Source organism: Pan troglodytes, chromosome 11 (assembly GCF_028858775.2).
Source record: "Pan troglodytes isolate AG18354 chromosome 11, NHGRI_mPanTro3-v2.0_pri, whole genome shotgun sequence".
NCBI lineage: Eukaryota > Metazoa > Chordata > Mammalia > Primates > Hominidae > Pan > Pan troglodytes.
The window spans coordinates 77,370,403-77,396,831 of record NC_072409.2 but is presented as its reverse complement, the minus strand read 5'-3'; the positions used below and the strand labels follow the sequence as shown (position 1 = coordinate 77,396,831).

Here is a 26,429-nt window from a genome sequence, read left to right as displayed (position 1 = left end):
GAAACAAAGCATGTTTCCAAGCTGATACAGTAAACACTTTTTTGGTTTACTAAAACAGCTTCGTTGAAATATGATTTTTATTCAAACAGCTTTGTTGAAATATGATTTATAGAATTTATATTTTTTAACAAACAGTTCAAAGATTTTTAGTAAATTTACTGTGTCATGCAACCATCTCTACAATCCAACTTTAGAACATTTTCATCACTCCAGGACAATCCCTAATGCCCATTAGCAGTCACGACCCGCTTCCAGCCCCAGGCCTACACAAACATTAATCATCTTTCTGTCCCTATAGATGATGTATTTCCTGGATGATTCATGTAAATGGAATTATACAGAATGGTAAACACATTTTCATCTATTTATTTTTATATTGAACTAGGTTCAACATATAGCCAGAAAGAAATGTTTAAATTTTCTTTCCAGAAGGTTATAGTTTTCTTCATACTTACTTCTCTTTCTGCTTTTTCTTTTTCATACTGAAGCAGTTTTTCTTTTAAATAATTATATTCTTTCATTAATTCCTTATTTCTTTCTTCTAGAAGATCTTCCTTTCCATTCTCAAGACAGTCTCTGTGGATATTAATGACTATCTCTTTATTATCGCCTTCCTTACGAGCATCCTCTAGTTGTCGTTCAAGCAAGAGATTTTCAAGTTCTCGTTGACGTATTCTCTCCTCTAAAGAGTTCTGCTTTCCAATGGATTGACTTTCTTTAGCTTCCCCATTTGGATGCATCTGCTTCATTTCCTTTATTCGATGCTGTGCTTGCCTTAGGTCCAGCTGTACACTTCCTAAAGCCAATGTCTTTTCCCTGAGAGCATCTCTTGTCTCACGGAGCTTACCTTTTAAGGTATTGAACTTCACCCGAGCTTTATGGACCTGTTCAGTAAGCAACTCATTCTTATCTGTTAGTTTAGAAATATTAGAACCCATTTTTTCATGTCTAGAAACATCATCTGCTCTCCGTAAAACTAGTTCTAGGTCTTTTCTTTCCACAATTTCATTGTACTCATTTATAGCAGTGGCCAGGTTAGAATGGAGGGATTCAACTTCAGCTTCTAGTCTTTCTTTGTTGTGTTTTTCCTTCTCCAATTCTGAATTCAGCCTTGCATTCTCAGCTTTCAGATCATTAAGCTGTTGCGAATACTGGGCCACTTTTTTTGTTATCATTTCTTCATTGAGTCTTACACTCTTTTCAAACTTAGCATTTATTTCTGTAATGCTTTTAATTTCCTGAATATATTTATTTTCCTTTCTGAGACTGTCATTTTTTATTGCATATAATTCCTCTTTGAGCATGGCAATGTCTCTCTTCAACATAAAATTTCCATACATCGCATCCTTCTTTTTTCCGTAACTTTGAGAATCCTAAATAAAACAAAACAAATTTTTAGTTAGCACTCAATAAAATAATCTATGATGGTTATTTCTGAAGTGAAAGAGCAATCTATACTTCATGCAGTTAAAAGTTGCTGTAAGTGGATATCCAACTGGAGAAAAAGTTGAAGCAAAACCTTGAACCTTAGAGAACATACATTTCAAAAAGTTCAAAAATGTATTTGAAGTCAATGAATCCATAAAATACACACACACACACACACACACACACTCTAGAGAATTTTTAAGAATATCAGAATTGGAAAAGCCTTTCTCTGAATTACAACAAACTCAAAGCATAAAGTTGTTAAAAAATCTGACTAAATTAAAATCCTGGAAAAAGGAAATTGCATTTATACTCTGATATCTGACCCAGACACCACCCTATAGTAAGACCTTTACCTCCACATCTATTTGGACAGATAAAATCTCTCAAAGTTGTAAAAGTTCTGTTTCCCTGATCATATTCTATTGTGATTTGACTCAACATTTTTTAGTTGTAAGAATTACATTTACTAAATCATAAATCTAGACATTGTACTAAGCACTTCTACATACATACATTGATGAACTTATTTAGTTATCACAATCCTTAAAAAAGACAGGTTAAAAATATAAGCAAGCTGCAGGATTTTCCTCAGGGCTTCTGACTCTACTTCTAGTTCTCCATCAGATCACAGTTACCTCTGTGGTGTAAATATATCAACACAAAAACAGAGAAACAAAAAGACACAGGCATAAAATGTGTCTTCTGCCTTTGTCACCTGGATTCTCCATGAAATAGCCAGATTGAGAGGATGTGACCTTGTGGGGCTTCAGAAACAGAAAAGAAGCTTGCCCTTTTCTGCACTAAGATATTCTTTTCCCCACTGCCTTTTCTCCTTATTTTTTCATTTGGTTCCTGGGATATCAAAAAAGTGAAGGTGCTCACTGAAATAGAGGAACCAAAGTGTGCCACAACACAAGGAGCCGAGTGAAACTGCTGAGTTTCTAGTGTGGAATCCTGGAAAATGAGATGTTCCTCAAATGTACATTCAATCACCACAGAAGTTTATAGCTGGAAGATACACAGTATAGCTGTCCACTCTAGCCCCATATCTACTTGATACTGGAAGTAAAACCAAGAAATATTAAGTAACTCACCCAAAGCTCCTAAGGTGGCATTGCCTAGCATTTCGTGGCACCAAAAGGGAAGATACAATTACATATTGCTGAATTACATCAATTACCAGATAAATACATCAAATTTGTCAAATAAATTAAAAGTGTGACTTTGGCAAAACAATTTAATGGCTCAGAGGGTGGTGGGAGGCCTCATCTGCTTTTACTTTGAAAGAAGAAAATCTCTAGATTTTTGTCTATCTTTAGAACATAACGTACAGGACTCAGCCTTCTACTATAGAGTCAAATGCTAAATTTTTGGCTGAGGAGTTACGCTACTTATATGATAAAATCATACATGTCAAAACCTACCATATTTTATTAAACAACATCATGTAAAATTCTGATTCAACAGAAACATTGGAGAGTGGTGATTTTCTTAAATATGTGAAAGTATGTGTATTTGTTTCCAAAAACATTTAAAGTGGCCATGATGGAATTATAAGTTTAAACAATTTGAGTCAAACAGATAAACTTGCATGCATGAAAGCACATTAAACAGACTGGTTTGGCTGGGAATATTTGTTGCAACTCTCAAGGTCAGATACATTTTCATGTCTCTTCTCAGTCACTGCTTTCCTCCCACTGTATTACCATTTTATCATTGAAATAAATGTAATTCATCTTTAAATGAATACAGAAAAAAGAATCTAGACATTATTTATTTAGCAATTTCCCTTATGCTTATCTGGTTCAGAAGGTCACATGGTATATGGCTAAATAATTTTCCCAGCCCATATGCCACTTGGAAAACTCACAGTGAGACTTAGGTTGATGAATGAACAAAGATTATGAGAATGTTTTCCAGAACCGTCATTTAGATAGCAGCACTAATCTACTTTGACACATAATTACACATTTAGATAACCCCACTGTAACTATACACATGAGATTTTCTTGAGTAGAAAACCAGAACGGATCAGATAACTTATAATAAGAGAAGCAGCAAGGGAACCTCTTTTATAGTTGAACTTTTTTTCTTCAAAGCCAGGAACTCTACTTGTAACAAGCCTATCTCATTCTTAAGCCTTTGCATATCTTGCTGTAAGTCTTCTTCTAGATATGCTTTTGATGTTCTGTCACTATGTGGTGGAGAATAACTCACATTTTCTAATTCAGGTTTCATGCTTTTATAGATATAGCAGTGGGACTGTCATATGTGGGTCCCTGAAACACACTTGCCAAACACCTTCTAAGCTTTAGAAGAGCTTCTAAGTTCCATACGGCTTGTGGAACAAGCACTGTATTGGTTTTCGGTTTGTAAGTGTCTGCAATAGCAGAAATACTGTAGCTTTCTATTCGTATCACATGCTTCCATTCTTTGGAGTGAGCAAACCACAAATCAAAAAGACTTTTTGGATCTCCAGACTGAGGCCAATGTCTAATGACTAATTTCCAATCTGTGGTATTTTGGGTTATATTTTCTCGTATTTGCATATCAAACTCTTGGTCTTTTTTCATTTCAGCCATAACTACTGGGTTCCTTAATTTTTCAATTTCTGTATCATTACAACAATTGTCTTTCTTCTTCATCTCTGTGAGAAACAGGCTGCATGTCTGGTTTGTTATAATTTTTACAGTCTGATCTATTTTCATTTGAATAAAGCTTAGAAGATGACTGGCAAGTGTGTTGCAGGGACCCAGAGTATAAATGCAACGATAAGACCTGAGTGAGATGGGCTCCTTCTGTTCAGCCAATGCCTGGAATAGCACAGAGTTAGACACTCCAGGTGCATCTGCTTCCTCACCATCAGGGATAGGATTCATCAGATTACGGGGCACTCCCTTTAAGTTTGTCCCTCTTTAGAGTTACAATGTAAGAGCTCTTCCTCAGGACAAACAGTAATTCTGGATTTTTCAAAACTTTCACCAATCTTCAGTTGAACTTTTTTGTAATGAATTTTTTTTTTTTTTGAGATGGACTTTCACTCTTGTTGCCCAGGCTGGAGTGCAATGGCATGATCTTGGCTCAACACAACCTCTGCCTCCCAGGTTCAAGCAATTCTCCTGCCTCAGCCTCCCGAGTAGCTGGGATTACAGGCATGCACCACCACACCCAGCTAATTTTGTATTTTTAGTAGAGACGGGGTTTCTCCATGTTGGTCAGGCTGGTCTCGAACTCCTGACCTCAGATGATCTGCCTGCCTCAGCCTCCCGAAGTGCTGGGATTACAGGTGTGAGCCACCACGCCCAGAATTGTAATGAATTTTAAAGGAAGTCCTGAATATACAGATATATCCTCTTTATTACAATTCTTACTCAGTTCTGGTTCTTGAGACATTTTTTTGCAGGTGCAAAAGTGGAAAATTAATTTGCTTCTTTTGTTTCTCAAATGTCTTTTCTGACAGGGTGCAGGTTTTAAAATTAACTTTATTCTAAATTGTTTCTCAGATGTCTTTTCTGACAGGGTGCATGTTTTAAAATTAACTTTGTTCTAAATTAAGTATGAACAAAGAAAAAATAGAAAATAATTAAAACTGAACTGCGAAACTTAATCTATGTTTTACTACTCCTAAGTTGCTGGATTATAACTAAGAAGTAAAAATAATTTCCCTTGGCTTAATATAGGGGAAAAACGTGAACCAGGAAGCTTAACTCTCACTGTTTGTTTGGAGTAAACTTAATTCATTATCAATTAAATCTGACAGAAATAGGTTCACAGATGATATGTAGTATCTAAAGGCTTTCTCTCTTGAAAAGATTTTTACCTCAGCATACCCTAAATAGTGAACCCCTACAGTGAATTCATATTTCTAGGATTAATTAAAGAGTAGGCAAATGCTAAATTATTAGAAGCCAAAATGAATACCAATCAGAAAGGGAAGAAAACTTTTAGATTCTACTTCAAATGCTATACTGTAATATGATAGTGTTATCTAGATAGGTTATCTGCTTATATCCAGGTCTAATATATTCTAAGCTCCACTAGTGACAGCGCTTTACAAATTTTAATAGCATTTCCTACTTATGTTAAAACAAGAAAGTTATTGTTTGCACCCTGACACCAAAGTCCCATTCTGGAAAGCATAATTCTCTCAATAGGCAGTTGGATTGCTTTTATGACCCCATCTTCTCCCTGAACATAGACACTGAAGGCAACCAGAAACCAAAAAACAGAAGAAGTCTTTAACCTCAGCACTGGTGACCGGCAACATAAAATTGCAGTTTGAACCACCGGGAATGATGACTCCTTTCACATGAGGTGAACTCAGTGGCCATCACCGTTCAATTGCTCATCATTTCTCTTGCTTAGTAATACAACTCCATTTTTGATGTTACCTTCTTTATCAGGAAGAAGATTATAAAAATAAAAGAGCAAAGAGAGTTCTGGAAATTTCTGGCCTCAATTCCAAGGGTACAGATGCTATGAGTTACTATAGACTATAAGAATATTTTACATTTTATAACAGGCTAAAATATTTTAAAATTCAATATGAAATTATGCTCTGTTGGATTCTAAAAGGATAGTCTAAAAGGTCACTTCATTTGGACTATGCTATGTTATTAAAGAAAAACAAACAAACAAACCAGTATTAAACCAGAAATTTAAATTGTTACATACCTGTGGCTGTTTATTTTCACTTCTTTCGAGCCTTTCTTGCTTTTCCTCTGAAGCCACTTTTAGGTTGTGTTCTGCTGACAAATCCATATGTTTAGTTAAAATGAATGATTTAAAGACTATAATCTTTATAAAAATTGATACAGAACAACACACACTTTTATAAATTGAGAGTTTAAATGAAGCTTAATGTTTACTGGAATATTTACATTTTTAAGAAACATTTCTAATTATCTAAAACTTTAACAAACCACTTGGGGAGACGCTAGATATCAGCAGGTTCAAGCCATGCAAAAGTCTCAGGGTTACCCAAAAATTATTCCACCCAATATAAAAAAACAAAACTGCTGGAAACAAAACAAAATTTAAAAATACAGTAAAAACATATAAAGTAACACTTTACTATTCTCTGCTTCATAATAGTATCTTTTTAACAACATGCTAAGCACGTTATTTACTAATAATTTGCAAAATTTTTGTTACTGTTATACCTTTACAGTGTACACCCTGTTTTTTACATCTGAAATATTTTCCTCTACAATTCTGAGGAATTTAGTTTTGTGTTTTAAGACTCAGAATGTAGGCTGGGCACATAGCTCACACCTGTAATCCCAGCACTTTGGAAGGCCCAGGTGGGATAACTGCTTGAAGCCAGGAGTTTAAGATCAGCCCAGAGACCATAGTGAAACCCTGAGTCTATAGAAAATTTGCCAGGCATAGTGGTCTGTGCCTATAGTCCCAGGTACTCAAGAGGTTGAGGCAAGAGGATCCCTTAAGCCCAGGAGTTTCAGTTTGCAGTGAGTCTCGATCATGCCATTGCACTCCACCCTGGGTGTCAGAGTAAAAACTTGTTTCCAAAAACAGAAAAAAAAAAAAAAAAAAAAAAAGGCTCAAAATTCTATGTGAAGTCCTCCCTGAATCTGGCTATCTTTTCTCCACGTACACAGGTGTCTCCTTTCTTGGGGCTCCCTTCGTACTTTTTGAATTTTTCTAGTGTCACTTCACCATCTGAGCTGCACATCAGGTCTTTGCCTGTCTATCCCCTTTGTTGCTAGGCTGTAGCAATCATCTCTGTGTAGACAGTCTTTATTTTACAAAATATTTATTGAGTTCCTGCTAAGTGGTAGGCACAGGGGTTTAAAGAATGAGAATAAAAGCTGTCAGGGATGGCTTTTCTAGAGATCATGCCTGAGCTGAGACTTAGACAGTGAGATTCACCAGATTAAAAAAGGCAGAGGGCAGGAAAGATAGCACATGCCAGGCAGCGGCAAGAGAGGGAGAGAAGCCTCCCAGAGCGTATGTTTTTGTTTACATGAGAAGGATGGTGACAGGGGCATCACCAGCAGCTCAGAAATGCCAGAAAAAGGGGCAGACAGAGAAAGGGTGGCAGATGGAGATTTGGGCAGAAGCCAGTTTCTGAAAGCCTTATATAAACCAACTATTATTGTCATTTCTTAAATTTTTTAAAAAAGCAAAACAAATTAGAAAAGCATAATTCCAAGAAAAAGACCAACATTTTATTTTATTGTATCTTATCTTATTTGACTTGAATTTCCTGAGAGATGGGGTCTCACTCTGCCACCCAGGCTACAGTATAATGTTGCTATCACAGCTAACTGCAGGCTCAAAGTTCTAGGCTGAAGTAATTCTCCTGCTTTGGCCTCCCAGGTAGCTGGAATTACAGGTGCAGAACACCACACCCAGTTACAGTTTTTGAAAAAATAGTCACGGGGTCTGGCGATGTTGCCCAGGCTGCTGGACCTCCAAGCCTCAAGGGATGCTTCTATCTCAGCCTCCAACACTGACTCATTACAGGCAGGAGCCACCGTCCCCAGCAACACCAATATTTTCAAATGAATAAACTGGAGCTCCATCATTTTATTTTATCATGGATGGGTGAAAACCTTGTAATAGACTGATGTACTCCATGGATTTGTGACAAGGAAACTATACCATTAACTACGGCTGAAGCTTCCCTTGTCTCCCAGTCTCTTTACATGGTTAAGAGTAGAGATACTCAAGTGTCTTACCTTTTGCACGTTCTTTTCTTTTTTTCATATTTGCAGGCTTCATAGCTGCTGTTTCTGTCAAACATGCAAACTTGTTAGATATTCCTTCTGGAAAACATCATCCCTCTGCCTGCTTACCTGGCAAAGTTTCACTTACTCTGCATGCTTACCCTAAATCCTACCCATTTTTTTTAGAAGCTTGCACTTATCACCACAAATTTAAAAGTGAATGGCATCTAATGAACATACTAAATACACAGTAAATAATAACTATACGCTCCCAGGTGACATCTATACTCCATCTATCCTCTACAAAATGGGTCAGTACACTGCAGACCACAGGCCAAATCCTGCCTACCATATGTTTTTTCTCAATGAAGTTTTATGAGAGTACAGTCATGCCTATTCACTGACATGCTACCTATGACGGCTTTCACACTACAATGGCAGGGTTGAGTAGCTACGACACATGGCCTTCAGCTGCTTAAATCGTTCTTGAAAAAGAGAGAGAGAGACCACATGGCCTAAAATATCTCCTGTCTAAAATATCTCCTATTTGGCCCTTTACAGAGAAAGCATGCCAATCCCAGCTTTATACCATGAACAGAATGCCCTAAATCTCAAATTGAATCTAATGCCTCCCCTGCTTACAATTTTCCAATGAATTTCTAGAGCAAACACTGTTGGCTCCCTACCCAAGAGCAGTTCCTTGTTGTTTCTTGCTGGAGAATCACAAATCTATGTGGATATTTATTATCCCAATACCCCCCCTCATCTTCAAAACATAAGTGATTATTCTAAGCTAATCATATAACTACATTTGCTTTCCCAGCGCCTGGTTTAGGAATGAGCATGTGGTGTGACCCAGCTAATAAAATATTACAGAAAGGGCTGAGCACGGTGACTCATCTCTGTAATCCCAGCACTTTGGGAGGCCGAGGCAGGCGGATCACGAGGTCAAGAGACTGAGACCATTCTGGCCAACATGGTGAAACCCTGTCTCTACTAAAAATACAAAAATTACCTGGGCATGGTCGCATGTGCCTGTTGTCCCAGCTCCTCGGGAGGCTGAGGCAGGAGAATTGCTTGAACCTGGGAGGTGAAGGCTGCAGTAATCTGAGATCATGCCACTGGACTCCAGACTGGTGATAGAGCGAGACTACATCCCCGAAGGAAAAAAAAATTTACAAAAAGTCCCCTGCATGCTTCTGAATTTTCTCCCAATTTAAAAGACACATGTGAAGAAAAGCAGCCCTTCCAGCCTTTAGATACTGTCTTGTGAGAACATGGTGTTTGGAGCTGTTGCTAAGTAGCCAACCATGAAGGGAGACATGAACAAGACACTGCCAACAGCATAACTGAAAGAGGAACAAGTGGAATCCAATAATATCACTGGACAACCAAAACAAGTCTGGTTCTTATGGTTTTGGCCACTGTTAGGTCTTCCAGTATTTGCAGCCAAAAGCATTCTACCTCGGAAGTTTCCCCTGGCCTACAGGATAAGATCTACTCATTTCTATACTATTAGAAGTCTTTTATTGAACTAGTTTCTAGACACAGGTAAAACAACAACAAAGTCTTTCCTAAGCTTGCTTTCACTGACACGTACTAAGTATAATAAATAATAACTATAAGCTATTTTCACCTCATTACCAAGCACTCCATATATATTTTTTTGCACTAGTAAATTTGAACTGCTCATAAACTCTACAAAGTTCACTCAGGTGTCCTACCTTTTGAACTTGCTCCTTGTGTTTTAAAACTTTCATTCTTCATGGCTGCTGCTTCTGTCAAACATGCAAGCTTGTTAGATACTCTTTCTGCCAAGCATCATCCCTCTGCCTCCTTACCTGGCAAAGTTCCACTCGCTCTGCACGCTTACCCTAAATCCTACCCACATTTTAGAAGACTGCATTCATCGCCACAAACGTAAACGTGCCTGGCACATACTGAACGTGATACATATGTAATAAATAATAACTATAAGCTCCCAGATGACATTGGACACACAGTAAGCACTATTTCAGGTAGTAAATAAAATAAATAACAGTGGCAATAACAATCTCCCAACTGTATTTTTTAAATGTATTTTGTAACATTGGAAAAATGCTTAGTCTGTAACAGATACATGATAGTTATTATTTAAGTGGACAAGTATTTGAATGAATTAAAATATTTTTCTTAAAAACTCTGTTGAAAAAACACAAAAATTAAATAGTTATCTATATTCTATTATGAGCACCCTAAAGACAAAAACTATGTCAATTCCATCTTTGTCTCCTGCAATTTGCCAAACCTAACTTATAGAAGTGGTTTGATAATTATGTACTAAATTAACGGTGTCTTTATACAGTTCAGATTGCACAATGCATTAGGTGTTACATGTTTGTTATTGTGAACCATTTTTATAATTTTATTATAATTTTTGGAGCCTAGAGTTTGGCTATTGGAATATTGATTATGATTATCTCTTGCCTAATGGTAACAGAGTATTTTTTTTTTGAGATGGAATCTTGCTCTGTCACCTAGCTGGAGTGCAGTGGTGCATTCCGGTTCACTGCAATCTCCACCTCCTGGGTTCAAGCAATTCTCCTGCCTCAGCCTCCCGAGTAGTTGGGAATACAGGTGCCCACCCCCATGCCTGGCTAATTTTTGTACTTTTAATAGAGATAGGGTTTCACCATGTTGGTCAGGCTGGTCTCAAACTCCTGACCTCAAGTGATCTGCCTTCCTTGGCCTCCCATGTGCTGGGATTACACATGAGCCACCACGCCCAGCCTGGTAACAGATTATCTTGTTCCAATAAAATTACTATTATCATGATAATTATCCAGCACATAAAAAAACACAGCTTGTTCTAAGAAGTGAATATATCTCATGAGGTTCCACCTTATGGTGAATAAATTAAAAATAGACCTTGTTTGTATAAGAATATGTAACATAACTTCTGCTTCTTGGAAAGGAATTACTTTTCTGTCTTCTGCATTCAGTAGCTATCTTCAAAAATAATCTCCTATTTGTATGGGTGCACATTAGCTCAGTTTTATGGTTCTTATTGCCATTTGTTTATGGTGTCAGAAAGGGATTGTTGAATTCCTAGTTCTAAAGACAGTTACTTTCTTAGTGACACAAATTCCTGTGTAACGCAGTTGACCCTTGAACAACAAGAGTTTGAACTGCAGGGTCCACTTATATGCAGATTTTTCTTCTGCTTCTGCAACCCAGAGACAGCAAAACCAACCATTTTCTTCCTCCTCAGCCTAATCAACCTGAAGATGATAAAGATGAAGACTTTTGGGAGGATTTGCTTATGTTTATGAACAGTAAGTATATTTTTTTCTTTTCTATGATTTTCTTTATAACAGCTTCATTTCTCTAGCTTCCTTTATTCTAAAAGCATAGTATATAATAATGCAACACATACAAATACGTGTTCACTGACTGTTCATGTTATCAGTAAAGTTTCCAGTCAATGGTAGGTTATTAGTAGTTACGTTTGGAAGGAGTCAAAGTTATACTCAGATTTTCAACTCCACAGGGATCACAGTCCCTAACCCCCACAATATTCAAGAATCTACTGGAATTAATATTTATTTACTAAATGTAAACCATTTACTATAAAAATTAAATAGAAGATCCATTTGCATAACAAGTCCAATTCGTAACAATGTAATTATAGAGGAAATTGCAACATATTAACTTAATCTAATTTCTTATTTATATTAATACAAAAATATGTAGAATTTCAAGGATCATAAGTAGGTAAATGAATTTTTTCAGACAATACTGTTTGAGATTGAGAATTAGCTACAAATTCCTAAATAACTCTGAATTCTAAACTAAAGAAATTAAATTTAAAAAATTAATTTATATATAAACATATATATTTTAAACTGCTCTTTTATGATTAAAAATATGTAATCTCACTTTTTGTCTTCTTTGGAGATAGAGTCTTGCTCTTCCATCCAGGTTGGAGTGCAGTGGTGCAATCTCGGCTCACTGCAACCTCCACTTCCCGGGTTCAAGTGATTCTTCTGCCTCAGCCTCCCGAGTAGCTGGGATTACAGGCGCCCACCATGATGCCCAGCTAATTTTTGTATTTTTAGTAGACATGGGGTTTCACCATGTTAGCCAGGCTGGTCTCAAAATCCTGACCTCAGGTGATCCACCCGCCTCGGCCTCCCAAAGTGCTGGGATTACAGGTGTGAGCCACCATGCCTGGCCTGTAATTTTGCTTTTTAAAATCAGTAAGATCACCAAGGGAAATGAGAAATTTACTATCAGAAGTCTTACCTTGATTGTCATTTCGAAGATGATTTTTAAGCATCTTATTTTTATGTTCCAAAATTTGTTGTCGGATGCTATGCATAATAAATGTAATAAAATTAGTATTTTAATAGTGATATGAAAAATATTTGCCAAACAGATTAAATTCTTAAAGCATTTCAGACAATATCAGAGCTAATATCAGAAATCTAATGTCCGATACACTTTAAAATTTTAAGCTCTATAAACTTATTAAGCTTCTAATTGAACAAGAAAAACAGGAAGTGCTCATAAACTGAGAAAAGCATAGCTCAGTAAATTAATTCTAGTTAGCTTAACAGCCTGGAAACTGTCCTGCATTCACAGTAAGTCCTCGCTCTGTAACCAATAGGTATTTTGTTTTCAGACCAGTTGCTTCTCTTAGCCTCCATGGCTTCTTCTAAAAAATAAAGGTTTTACTACTTGACTTCACTAGGTCATTAGGAGGATGCAATGAGAAAACATGTTCAAATGTTCAGAGAAATAGTAAAGCAATGGAAAAATTTATTCTTGAACTGCATTGCTGAAACCATTTTGGAATCTCAAATAAAACCTGATGAGTGTTTTTCCATAGTTTCTAATATTTGAATGTCATAGTTTTCAGAGAATGTTATTAAGTGCTAATTTTGGTTATTAGTTCTATTTATTGTGGTTTGTAGTTCAGAGCATTTTAGCTAGTTCATAACTTGTAACTAAATTTATATACAAATATATTATTATCTCATTAAAACATATACTCTAATTTTCCCCTATTACTGAACTCATCAATCACACCAAGGGCAGAAAACTAATAGGTGTCAAAAGCTGGCTGGGACAACTACCATTCCTTCTCTACTTCCTCAAACTCAGAGCCAGCAGGTCTGTGTTAGAGCCTGCATCTTCTTGGTCCTCTCCAACTGACATACAAGACAAAGCCCTGCTTGTATTGTTTTTCAGTTCCATGAAACAGATGCAAGTTGATGTTTCCTCATTTCCAAGTCATGTACTAACAACATGTTTGCATGTAACATCCCGTGTGCTACTCAGCTCTGTTCTCATTTCACAGATCACCTTACATGAATACTTTTATAATGATTTTCATTATGAGATTATATATCATTATATAATATATATATTATATAATCTATATATAATATATATTATATAATCTATATATAATATATATAGATTATATAATCTATAACTATAACTATATATAATATTTATAATAATATAAATATAAAATATAAATAAAAATTTAAAATAACATAAATATAAAAATAATATAATTATATGCATTATATAATAATTATATAATATATAGATTATATAATCTATATATAATATAATCTCACATAAATATAACAGATTTTCATTATTATGGAAACACATTACTTGAGGGGCCAACTCCAAGTTGGTCCCCATTACTCTATTGAAGGATAATGTACACAGGTCAGAAAAAAGCCTCAAGGTACAGATGTGATAACAAAAGGCAAAGAGACCTCTGTTCTCTTCCTGCAACATTATTTGAGCATCCCTAGCTGTTGAGTACAATCCCAACTAATATTTGCTAGAGAAAAAATGGACACTGGTCTCAAAGGATAACATACCATGAAGGTATAGGCTAAGCCTAGCCAAAAGGTGGGCTACAAATAAGATTTTTAGTGTTGGGGGAAGGTCAATTTACTCACTATGTGTGTGGGTAGAGCCAGGAGGCCTCGCTGCCAGAGCAGGGTGCTGGGAACAATGGCTGAGCCTATGTACATGAACTAAAAAACACTGTAGCTGTGGGCCGGGCGCGGTGGCTCACGCCTGTAATCACAGCACTTTAGGAGGCCGAGGCGGGTGGATCACAAGGTCAGGAGATCGAGACCATCCTGGCTAACATGGTGAAACCCCGTCTCCACTAAAAATACAAAAAAAAATAGCCAGGGATGGTGGCGGGCGCCTGTAGTCCCAGTTACTCGGGAGGCTGAGGCAGGAGAATAGCGTGAACCCAGGAGGGGGAGCTTGCAGTGAGCCAAGATTGCGCCACTGCACTCCAGCCTGGGCGACTGAGCAAGACTCTGTCTCGAAAAAAACAAAACAAAACAAAACACTGTAGCTGTGGACTCTGTGTATGAGTCACCATGAAGACTGAGGGATCTGAATCAGTAAGGGCATCCTGGTGGCAAAAGTCAATCATTCCAGATTGCAGGACCAGTTACAATGGCAGCAATACAGCAAGTGAATCAATGGAAACAACAGAATGACTAGAATGGCCTTTTCCCCTCTTCTTCTGACTTGTAAAGCAAGATTGTCTTCCTTGGGCTTAGGGAACCCCTTAGCTTTTTGAAAAATTCAAAGGAGGAAGGCATAGGAGGTAGCCCTAGGGGATAATACAAGATTTTCTGCTAAAGTGGACATTTCAAGACCCAATAACTAATTAGAAAAGTCAGGCCAGGCATGGTGCCTAGCAGTTTGCGAGGCCGAGGCAGGAGAATCACTTGAGCTCAGGAACATGAGCAACATAGTGAGACCTTGTCTCAAAAAAAAAAAAAAGGAAGAAACAAAAAGTAAAAGATGGACATTATTTCTATCTCACATATGAGTTATACTTGGAATAAAATGAACAACACTGAGATTCCTAGGGATAAAGGTCTTTAAAAGTCCGGAAAGAATCTTGCACTCATTGCTACTTCTAACTAGTCTAGCTTTCTGTGTGATTTCTGGCTAAAAAGTGGACTAACTTGTTGCCATTCCAAGCTACCTCAACCAAACTATGAACTGTCACCTAATGTATAAGATGCAATAGTTACAATTATTTTAAACCTTAATTTAGTATTAACCGGTCTTTTAATATAAGCACATACCTTCTCAAATCACAACAAAAAGCATAATCCTCGGCAGTTTGGCCAAACATGTCTTGAGAAGAGATACGTATATTTTGTTGAAGCAGGAGGGTGACGATACTTGACAAGTTATGCTGTACTGCAAGTATGAGGGCTGTTCTAAAATAATAAAGAAATAACAGCACTCAAGAACTTTGATGAAGATATTTAATTAGCAAATTGGATACACTTTACCAATTTCATATCTTGCCTGTCAGGATAGACATAATAACCATTTACATGTACTAGCTTATGTGTATAAGCATCTTGGGTGCTCAAGTGTTCATCTTGTTAAATTACCACCAAGGCTAAAAGGCAGGGACAACAAGCAAGCTTCGTGACCCATTGGGACATGACGTAATACAAATTGCTAATTTATACTCCTTTGATGGCCAAGAAACTGTGCTGAGGTCACTTATCTAAAGTGGGCAAAGATTTAGGTGAAGATTTTCCCATTGCTTTCCCATTGCTTTGAATTATATTGTAATTCAAAGTCAGCTAGGGATCAAATAAGTAAGAGCTATCTGCAGGCTGAAAACAACAGCATCAACAACAACAGCAACAACTATAATAATAATAATAATAATAGTAATAGTAGTAGTTGTAAACTGAAAGTTAAAGTCTACACTTCATAAAATTAATAAAATACAAAACCCCTTTAGCTAATATAAGATTACAGGACCAAAAACACCAAATTACAAATAACAGTCCATAAGAGAAGATGAATCCTACTATATACTGTTTTTTATGTTGCTTAGTCCAAATAACTTCTTTTCTACCTGATTATTCATGTTATTTTTTACTATGTGCCAATAATTATAAGTTTAATCTTATTAACATTTCTGACTTGAGTGACTGTTACCACTCTAGAACACTCAGGTTTTTAGGAAAAAAGAAAACAAAAAACAAAAACTATTGCACCTTTTGAAATTGTCAACGGCATGTATATTTGCCTGGTTCTTCAATAAAAATTCCACCATATGCTGTCTCCTGGAATTTATAGCAAACAAAAGTGGAGTGTTTCCCTCCTGTAAGAAAGCAAAAACAATTTATAATTCACAAAATTACATATTTCTCCACTGAACTAAAAATCTTCTATAAGATGCTATGAACTTAAACATGCAATATAGAGAGAAAGTAAATGCAAAGCAGTCCCGTCCCTTTCACTCCTCTGTGCTTTCCCACACACTGCCTTGAAACACCCCTCCTCTGCCTCCCCATGTTAACTTCCGTCGTCTCCAAAACTCACTTTATTTACCAGTCCCCAAAATCCTTGCTTCTATCTCAGCATTTAGCACAGTCCATTGTAATTATTTCATTGTTTCCCACTGAAACCAAGAGATTCTCGAGGGCAAGGGCTGTATCTTTTTTCTCTATAACCCTAAAACCTAAGACATAGTAGCGAATGCTTTAAGTTTTTAAAATAAATTAATGATCTAAATTATTACCTCTAGAGAAGTGTTTCTTAAACTATATTTCAAAGAGTAGTTGTTTTACCGAAAGAACTGTACCCCAACAAAAAGATTCCATGATCATCTGCATTTGAGAAGTATTAAAAACTATATTACATGGCCAACAATCTAGAAATCCCTTGAACTTTGCCTAATCTCAGTTTGACAATACTTTTTGTGGCAAACATTAACATTTTAGGAACTAGAGTTTCAGGGATACAGTTGCCAGAGCTTCCCAATACAAGTGGAGGTTTCCTCTGGGTGGCACAAACTTGCTTGATTTACTTCTATCAATGGTTTCAGGATGCCAATGTCAGGCACTCCTGATCCAAAGGGGCCACTAAGGAAATGAGCTCTGAATTAAGAGAGATTGGCTTCAAATGCACTTATTTTCCTTATTATTAAATACTCCATGGGATTTCTCCTAATGCAAGAGGATAGATTTTTATCTTAACTATTAGAAAGCTCAGTATGTTCTGTGTAAGAGAGACCAGTTAAAATTTTTTGAAAATAAATATTAAAAAGCAAAGCTCAGTAAGAAATTCTATTCTCAATTATAATGATAATCCTGGGACGTTAATGCAACTTTACTTTTTAAATCCATTTGTATTGATTTCCATTTAAATTGCTATTTAACATTATTTTTTTACTTTAGGCAAAATATAAATCAGAAATAAAAATACAATGGCTTATCAAAAAAAGTTCTAATACTGATGTATAGGGCTTGTTTCTAGCATAATAAGAGCCAATAAGTCACTTGCATTTTTTTCTTTTTCTTTTTTTTTTTTTTTTTTGGAAATGGGGTCTCACACTGTCGCCCAGGCTGCAGTGCAGTGGCATGATCTCCGCTCACTGCAAGCTCCACCTCCCGAGTTCATGCCATTCTCCTGCCTCAGCCTCCCAAGTAGCTGGAACTACAGGCACCTGCCACCACACCTGGCTAACTTTTTGTATTTTTAGTAGAGTTAGGGTTTCACCGTGTTAGCCAGGATGGTCTCCATCTCCTGACCTCATGATCTGCCCGCCTCAGCCTCCCAAAGTGCTGGGATTACAGGCGTGAGCCATTGCACCCGGCCGTCACTTGCATTTTTAAGGGACATTGCTGAGAAGAAAGATATAATGTCTGCAATATTCATAATCTATCCACTTCTCAGCAGGAATAACCTAAAAGGGCTTCTAGGCATTCTTATGAGCAGATGACTATTTGTGGTATAGATATAAAAAAAGAGTTAAAAAAACTTCTGAATTCTAAAATTCAACTCTATAATTGAGGGATTTATATAAACTATAGACTATATATTATGAACCAATATATGCTGTCTTGAAAACCTTGAAATCTTTATGAAAATATACTATAAAAAAGGAGTTGTAAGCTCAAATACTTATAAGGATGAAGGAGGTTACCTAAGTAAGTGAAGTACTCAGGTGGGCACAGTAGCAAACTGGAGAATATGTGCCTCCTACACAGGGCAACCTCTGCACAGCAGACCAAGCAGTGATGTCGTTCTGGGGACACCAGATTTGTTTCTTAAGCCTGAGGTCCAGACTTCTGCATGAGTCCACTAAAGTTTACATGTTGACTCAATTCAAAGAGGCAAAGAACAAATCTATATGCCACATTTAGACTATAGCTCTTGTGTTTTTATATTTGCTGTGAATGTGTTGCTAAATGATTGTGTATAAACCAAGTATTTGCATGTGGAACTTTTTCTCTGTCTAGTATCATATGTTTAATAAAAAAAACTCAGGCCCTCATATATACATAATAAAAATTGCTGTTAACACTCATAATATCCACCTCAAGAATTTTCCCAACATTTATTCATTTGCAATCTATGTGCATATAATTTTCCCAGATTGTTCACCAAATGGACAATTCGTTCATAGGAATGCTGAAACTAAATTATTAAAAGAATTCCTATTGTATTCTCACTGACTTCAAGGATTTCAGTGTTTGAAACTGACATCCTGATAATGCCAAAGCTCTATAAACTTAATAGGCATACTGAGATAGTCCCTAATACAACTGCAACTGAAAAAAAAAGGTTCAAGATTTGCTACTGATCTAATTGAGAAAATCTCACTTGTAATGAACATTTGCTGACACATAATCACTTGAATGGTGACAAAGGAACATGAAATTGTGAAAGGGTCAGTCTCTACTTATTGAAAGATTACCCACAAGTAAATTGCTAAAGACTTTCTGAATGGCAGTGAGTGATTCATGGTGGGAAGCAAAAAGTGTTATTCTGTAAGCTGAGCGATATTGCCAATGATATTCCCTTTCACTTCCCAGTCACAAACGTAGAGAAAGACAGATAAGTCAGTTTAATGTTATTGGAAAAGAGAACTTTGAAGAAAGTAGCACCTATCGAATGCCAACTCTTTTAGAGATTTCTTATGTCTTTGACATACAGGAATTTATATCCTGCACTTATCTATTCTGTGCTTCTTAATCAGGAGTGTATTCGAACACTGAGGTTTTTGTTGTTATTGTTGTTTTTTTTTGTTTTTTGTTTTTTGTTTTGCTTTTGTTGTGGTAAGAGACAAGAGTCTTACTATGTATTTTTAGTAGAGACGGGGTTTCACCGTGTTAGCCAGGATGGTCTCCATCTCCTGACCTCGTGATCTGCCCGCCTCAGGCTGGACTTAAACTCCTAGGCTCAAGCAATCCTCCCACCTCAGCCTCCTGAGTAGCTGGGACTACAGGAACATGCCACAGTGCATGGCTTCAAGAAAATATTTTTAACCATACATGTTCAGAACTTATTAGATCTATTACATCAAAATCCTCAGGGGAAAGCCTACACTTGTAGACTTTTAACAAAATTTCCCCAGGTCATTGTAATGCACAATTCTAGCTGAGAATTACTGCAGCAGACAATCACTTCAGTTTCATCTCTCACCCACATGGCCAATATCCTTTATCAGCTTGGGATGTGGCCAGAGAGGAGTATGAGATAGAGTTATGTATTAAAATTCCAGTTAATTTTCCTGGGTGTGGGTATATCAGGGACAAGTAAACTCAAAATCCCAGTTGATTTTGCTATTTATAAGCTGCTTATCTCCCACCTTCCCATCAAGATATTCTAGATTTGAAAGGAGAGTTTAGACTCTTATCTAAGTGGCTGTTTTTGCCGGGATGGGTAATAAGTCAGTTACTAATTTGTTCCACCCTTTGCTGAAGTGTTTCTCACTTCATCACCGTATATTCACTGCCAATCTGGTTTCCTCAGAGTCCTCTAAAAATTAATCTTTAGGCAAGTTTCAGTCACTCTTTTTACCAAACCAAAAATGATTACCCCAAAGCTGAAGAGCGCTTTGTCCAATACATAAACTGGAAAAACGACAAATTAAAAAACAAAACCTCTTCTTGGCATTTTCCCTCGTTACCTAATTTCCAAGTGACCTGCGTGTTTTTGATTGCTCTCCTTTTCCCTTCCTATTTTTCCCTCTTAAACCTTGCCCATGAAAGATACATCCATTTTGTTAGAAAACCGTCAGCAGCAAGACTTCTATTTATTGTAAGTTGCTTTAGTTTTGAGTTTTAAGATAAAGCCTATTTCCAGGGCAATTTTTTTCCTGTGATGTTTTTACACTAATTAGAAAAAAAATACACCTGGGGTAGGAAACAAATACTTGAAAAGAAGAAGTTTTACCTTAACAAATTCACAAATACTTCCCATAAGTGCACTAAAATAGCTGTGCCCTCTAATGCTTCTTTAAAAGTATCAATATTTAAAGTAAAATTTTAGACAATTATTTCAAAACATTTTCATTCAGGAATACTTGAGTTCCAAATATGAAAAATTGACTCTTACCTATGTCAATATTAAAACAAACATTTTGAAAAGAAAGTTGATTGATCTGTACCTTGTTTAGTGCTTCAATATTTGCATGGTGGGAAAGCAGTCTTTCTGCCAGTGAAGTCCCCTTATTATACACGGCATAATGGAGAGCAGTGTTGCCGTAGATATCCTTAATGTTTGGATTGGCGCCACATTCCAGGAGAAGGATGGCACAAGCCTCTTCCTGGCCGTGTACAGCCTATTAGTGTTAGATAAAAAACTAGACTATAAATCCTAAGAATTCAAAATACATATTCCACAGGTTTCACCAACTAGCTATATTTAAATGAGACAAATTCATTTTAATTCTATGTATTTAAATCAAATCCATTTCATGCTGAAAGAGTTGGCTACTATATACCTTCATTAAAGGTGTCCTGTTTAGTCTGTCACAGATGTCGATCTGGCATCTTCTGTGCAGCAAGAGAGTGACCACTTCCACACGGCCATGGGCACAGGCCAAATGTAGAACAGTCCTAGGAGAGCGAGAGGGGTTTTCAGGAAATGTAGTGCAATATCTCAAAACCTACAATGGTTCATGTAATTGTAAACATTGAATGGCATGTTATTCCACTGCCTTCAAAACAAATAATTTTCTTTTGAAGAAAGTACAATATTTATTAGCTCTTACTGCTCCCTACCTTAATGAAACAGCAGCCTATTTGGATAGAATGAGCTTGGTATTTGGATTCAGCTCAACTAGGGCTTGAGTTCTACTTTGAACTCAGTCACCTACCAGCTATTGCTTAGCCTTTCTGTGCCTGAATTTCCTCATTAATAAAGATGACCACAGCAGCTAGCTCACAGGACACCACTGTGATGCTTAAATGAAAATCTATGTAAAGCATTTAGAACTGTTTCCAGAACAAGCAACAACTCAATAACTGTTAGACTTTTGTTTGTTGAGACACGGTCTTGCTCTGTTGCCCAGGCTGGAGTGCAATGGTGTATTTATACCTCACTGCAGCCTGGCACTTGTAGGCTCAAGCAAACCTCCTGCCCCAGCCTCCTGAATAGCTGGGACCACAGGAGTGCACCAGCATGATCAGCTAATTTTTAAATTTTTTTTTGTAGAGTAGGAATGTCACCTTGTTGCCCAGGCTGGTCTCAAACTCCTAGCATCATGGGAACTTCCCACCTCAGCCTTCCAAAGTTCTGGAATGACAGGTGTGAGCCATGCACCCAGCCAGATGTTATAATTATATTACTAGTATTTAACAAAAATATTTTAATTAAGTAAGATGATACAATTATTGCTATTTTGCAGGATGATTTAAAGATTAGGTCACATTTTAGCATATCTGATATTGGAGCGGTATTTATAATTCATAATTTTTATATGGTAGCATTTATAATTGGTAGCATTTAAAAATCATCTTATTAATATAGAAAATAGTAGGGTATCACACAATCCATGAGGTCTTACATTAAGTAGAATACTGTATACACAGCAGGTCTAGGGCAATTCTAGGAATCTAATTGACACTTAAATACATTTTAATTCCTCAAAGTACCATGGGGAAAGAGCACTGAAATAACAACATATTTTTTAAACAAATTACTTCTTACTTTGATTTTTAAAAACGGGAAGCTGGCCGGGCCCGGTGGTTCACGCCTGTGATCCCAGCACTTTGGGTGGCTGAGGCAGGTGGATCTCTAGGTCAGGAGTTCAAGACCAGCCTGGCCAACATAGTGAAACTCTGTCTCTACTAAAACTACAAAAATTAGCTGGGTGCGGTGGCAGGCACCTGTGATCCCAGCTACTCGGGAGGCTGAGGCAGGATAATCACTTGAACCTTGGCAGCAGAGGTTGCAGTGAGCTGAGATCACGCCATTGCACTCCAGCATAGGCGACAGAGTGAGACTCTGTCCCAAAACGAAAAAACAAACAAACAAACAAAAAGAAACGTGAAGCTAAAGGAAACTCATGATTGAGATGAACAGGTATGGCTCATTTTAGTCAACACTTAGATTTACAGAATATATGCAAATCAGACTTTCCAATGATTAATATTAGTATTTAAGACTGATAAATTTTCAAAAGGGCAGTTAAAGGTTATCTCTTATTGTTTTCTACCTTCAGAAACGCTTTTGCTTGAAAGGTGGGAGGAAAAGCTTCAGTGAGATTAAGTTCTACTATTCCTATTTTAAATCTCTCATCTTGCTCAGGCAGAACAGGTAAACATAAAGTTTTTAAGTATGGAAGGGTCCTGAGAGATAGTGCAAAATGTCTGCTACATAACATATTCGAGTTATGTTTGATGAATAAATGGATTGATAGAATACAGTTGGGGAGCTCAATATTTTTAAATACAACTTCTATAAACCAATATTTTTGTGATAGTAATAATATTTGCTATTTGTTATTTTGATAAGACTACAACTATAATGAAATGATTAATCTATCATTGTTTGCCTATATGTAATGAATCTATACATAAGAAAAACATATATACATAATAAAGTATATACATAAAATCTGCAAGCACAGATAAAAAGATTCCCTTTTTACTTCTGAAGAAGCTAAAAGTTCAAACCCTCACAATAATAATGATAAAAAATAGTGAGAAATTATTTTTATCTGTTCAAGAGTCATATTTCTCTTCCCAAAATTTATTCCATTAATAATAAATTTTTACTAGAAATTTTATAAATGCTCACTTCAGAAATCAAAGGTAAGAAAAAGGAACAAAAAACTTTAAAATACAAATGCTCAGAAGTTACAAATTTTATCCTATTTTGTGCATAGTTTTGCCTAACACCAGACCATAGTATGTTTGTGTGTATGTGCAAGCAAACTGATTTGTTTTTCCTCACTGGCTGTAACAAAATGCATCTTCACATATCAACATACTTCTCCACCTATTGCCACCTTCAATGGCCACATACCATTCTATGGGTTCTTGTTAACATAAATGCTGGGGGAAAAAAGTGCATGTATCTCTATTTTCTGAAGGTATTTTAATACAATGGAATTGATGGGTAAAGGGCATATACATTTTTAAAATGTGGTAATTATCTCCAAATTATCCGCTTGAAAAGTCATCAGCAACTTAAACTTCAAGCAGCAGTGTAAGTGCCACTGCTCTTCATTCTCACAAACACTGTGGATAGAACACAGGCTCACTCCTCTTTTAACTTATCTTATGAGAAACACTAAGGATTTTTTCCTATATACATAAGTAACTTGTGAATCTGCAAAAAGTGCTTTGCTCACTTCTAGAGTTCTTTTCTTGTGGATTTGATTGGAAAGAATTCCCTGTAAAATAAAGACGTGCTTTTTATCTGTATATATATAACTGATATATATATAACACATTATATTAGTAATATATACAATTTCTTATACATATAATCAGTAATATGTATTATATATAATAAAGAATAAATTCCCTGTAAGATGAAGATACACTTTTCATCTGAATATATATTTTTATATATTAGTAAAAATATATATAGGAAATATTTTTCGAGTGTGTTATCTTTTGTTAATTTTTTTCTGATACACAGGGGATTTTAATTTTTAGTTTGCTAAATCAACTTTCAGAATGCCTGCTTGCGAGGTCATTCTTACGAAGGCCTTTGTTAACATAAAATGTACCTGTATAAATAAGTCTTTGCGTTTTCTTCTGGTACTTTTTCTCATTTTGCATGTGTAAAAATTTCAGTCTGAATTCCATCAGGAACTCATTTTTGCGACATAAAGTTTCATTAGTTTTCTTCACACAGCAGGCATTTTATTAATAACTCATCTTTTCCTACTCATCTGAAACATTACCATTATCCATCCCTATGTATATATCTTACATATATTTCAGTGTTTTTGGATTTCCTGTTCTGTTCCATTTATTTATCTGTGTTTTCAGCTGTTAGTAAATATTTAATTGTGGGAATTAATAGCACATTTTGATATCTAGAGGAGCAAGTCTTTTCACTCCATTATAAACATTTTTAAATGTCATCACAATGGTAAGATAGATAGGAAGTGTCATGCAAAAATGATAAAACCTTGATATCTTCATTCAGTTTATGTAAAAGTGATAAACATGGAAACAGTTCATATTTTGAGAAAACTGAGTCTTCCCATTCAAGGAACCCACCTCGCGCTTCCCAGTGTCCCTCTAAGAAGCCCCAGTAAAGAACCTGTCTACCTAGGTGGATTCGGATGTAAAACCGACACAGGGTTTTATCTGAGAACTCTTCGCCTACTGAAAAAGGCTCATGGTATTTTTGACAGGGGAATGAGTTCTCATTAGGCACCTCCCTATCGTGTATATGGCCCCATGTTTTAAACGTGGATATGCCTAACTTTGTGAGTTAAATCACTCAAATTTTCCACCAAGCGCGACGGACGGGGAATTGCCAGCGACGGAAAGCAGCTGAGGCTCCATTTGGCTCAGCTGCTCCGAGGGTGCCCGGCGCCCTCCAAGGTCCCCGCCCCAGGGGCTGCCGGGCTGCAGGGAAGCCGGGCCTGGGGCCCCCTCCCACCGCGGGCTGAGTCCCTGAGCTACCTGTCTTTTCTGTCGCGGGCGTCCAAGTCCCGAAACCTGCGCGTCAGGCAGCGCTCCACCTCCGCGGCGTCGCCCTTGATGGCAGCCCTGTGGATCTTCCGCAGTTCCCAGTCCCGAATGTCGTAACCCGGACCCGCATACTCTTGGTCCATGGAGCTCAGGAGCGCCTGGCCCAGGCGTCTCCCGAAGCTGAAGAGCTTCCTCATGGTGGCGACTTCTCAGACGCCCACCACCCGCTCCTGAGCCGCGGCGGCTCCTCGTGGCCTTTCCACCCCCACTCAGCCCCAAATCCGCGATCCCCCCCCCAACCCGCGATCCACCCCCAAATCCAAGATCCACCCCCAAACCCGCAATGTAGCTCAGAATCCGCGATCCAGCCCGGTCCACCACAGCCTTCAGCAGCGGCACTCGCAGACTCCGACCTCTCAGACCGAGTGAGCCCAGCTAAGCCGTTAGGCGCGCGCCTGAACCTCAGCGCTCCGAACTCTCAGACCGAGTGAGTCCCCGCGATGCCAGTTAGGCGCGCGCCTACATCTCAGCGCCAGCCGGGACTCCGGAAGCCGCTCCCAAGCCCTCGTGGCCGGCAGGGGGCACCTGCAGCTCGGGCGCACGCGTCGCTGGCTTGCGGGTTCTCCTGGGCTCCCGCGGGACGTCCCGGAATCCCAGGAGTGCATCCCTTCCCGCCTGAGGGCCTGCCTGGCCCTGACTCCCGACCCGCTCCTCCTCCGAAGAGAGATCCGGGCCGCTGACAGGGGCCCTCCGCAGCCACCGGGGATGGGACTGGGGGGTCGGTTCCCGTCCCGGTGCAGCCGCCGCCGGGCAGACCGCCTGGCTTGGCCGCAGCCAGGGCGACATGTAGCCCTGGTTCTGCCAGGCTGGGAGCGCCAGCCATCTTGGGAGTTGCCAGGCAGCTGTCGCCAGCAGGTAGAGGGCGCCTGCAGCTTGGGCGCCCAGGTGGTGGAGCACGGCCTAGGCGGCCTCTGGATCGCGAGTGCACCTGGCCTGAGAGCCCGCCAGGCCCTGCCCCTGCTCAGCTCCTCGTCTGCTGAAGCTCGGGACCTCTAGCCAGTGGCCCTCTGCAGCCACGGGGAATGGGGCTGAGAGCCGGTTCCCGCTGCAGGGCAGAGCACCTAGCTCAGCCGCAGCCACAGGGACATCTGGCCCCGGTTCTGAGATGTGGGGAGTGCTGGCGGGCTCGGGGGTTGCCTGGAGGCTGCTGCCTGCACACAGAAGGCGGATGCAGCTTGGGTGCCCAGGCGGGCTGGAGGTGCATGGCCTGGTAGGCCTCGGGATCGCCAGCGCGCCCAGCCTGAGGGGCCCCAGGCCGTGCCTCCCGCCCATTCCTCCACCGGAG

The 26,429-nt window shown here is 38.2% G+C and overlaps 1 protein-coding gene across 10 annotated transcripts in view; it reads right to left on the bottom strand.

The window, feature by feature from the left end:
• ANKRD18A (ankyrin repeat domain 18A) overlaps positions 1-25,593 on the bottom strand; it is a 51,728-nt gene extending 26,135 nt beyond the window's left edge. For 3 of the 10 annotated variants that reach the window (XM_054658829.1, XM_054658835.1, XM_054658831.2), the window contains exons 1-11: positions 25,076-25,593; positions 20,926-21,040; positions 20,590-20,763; positions 16,187-16,293; positions 15,248-15,385; positions 12,405-12,472; positions 9,845-9,898; positions 9,136-9,270; positions 8,133-8,186; positions 6,106-6,179; positions 456-1,373 (exon numbers count right to left, since the gene is read on the bottom strand). In XM_054658829.1, coding sequence (XP_054514804.1) covers positions 456-1,373; positions 6,106-6,179; positions 8,133-8,186; positions 9,136-9,270; positions 9,845-9,898; positions 12,405-12,472; positions 15,248-15,385; positions 16,187-16,293; positions 20,590-20,763; positions 20,926-21,040; positions 25,076-25,281 — 2,043 coding nt within the window. In that variant the 5' untranslated portion in view covers positions 25,282-25,593. The remainder of the gene's footprint in view (positions 1-455; positions 1,374-6,105; positions 6,180-8,132; positions 8,187-9,135; positions 9,271-9,844; positions 9,899-12,404; positions 12,473-15,247; positions 15,386-16,186; positions 16,294-20,589; positions 20,764-20,925; positions 21,041-25,075) is intronic. The other 7 variants (XM_054658830.1, XM_054658836.1, XM_054658838.2 and 4 more) reach the window with 5 other exon arrangements.
• Between the last annotated feature and the right edge of the window lie 836 nt (positions 25,594-26,429).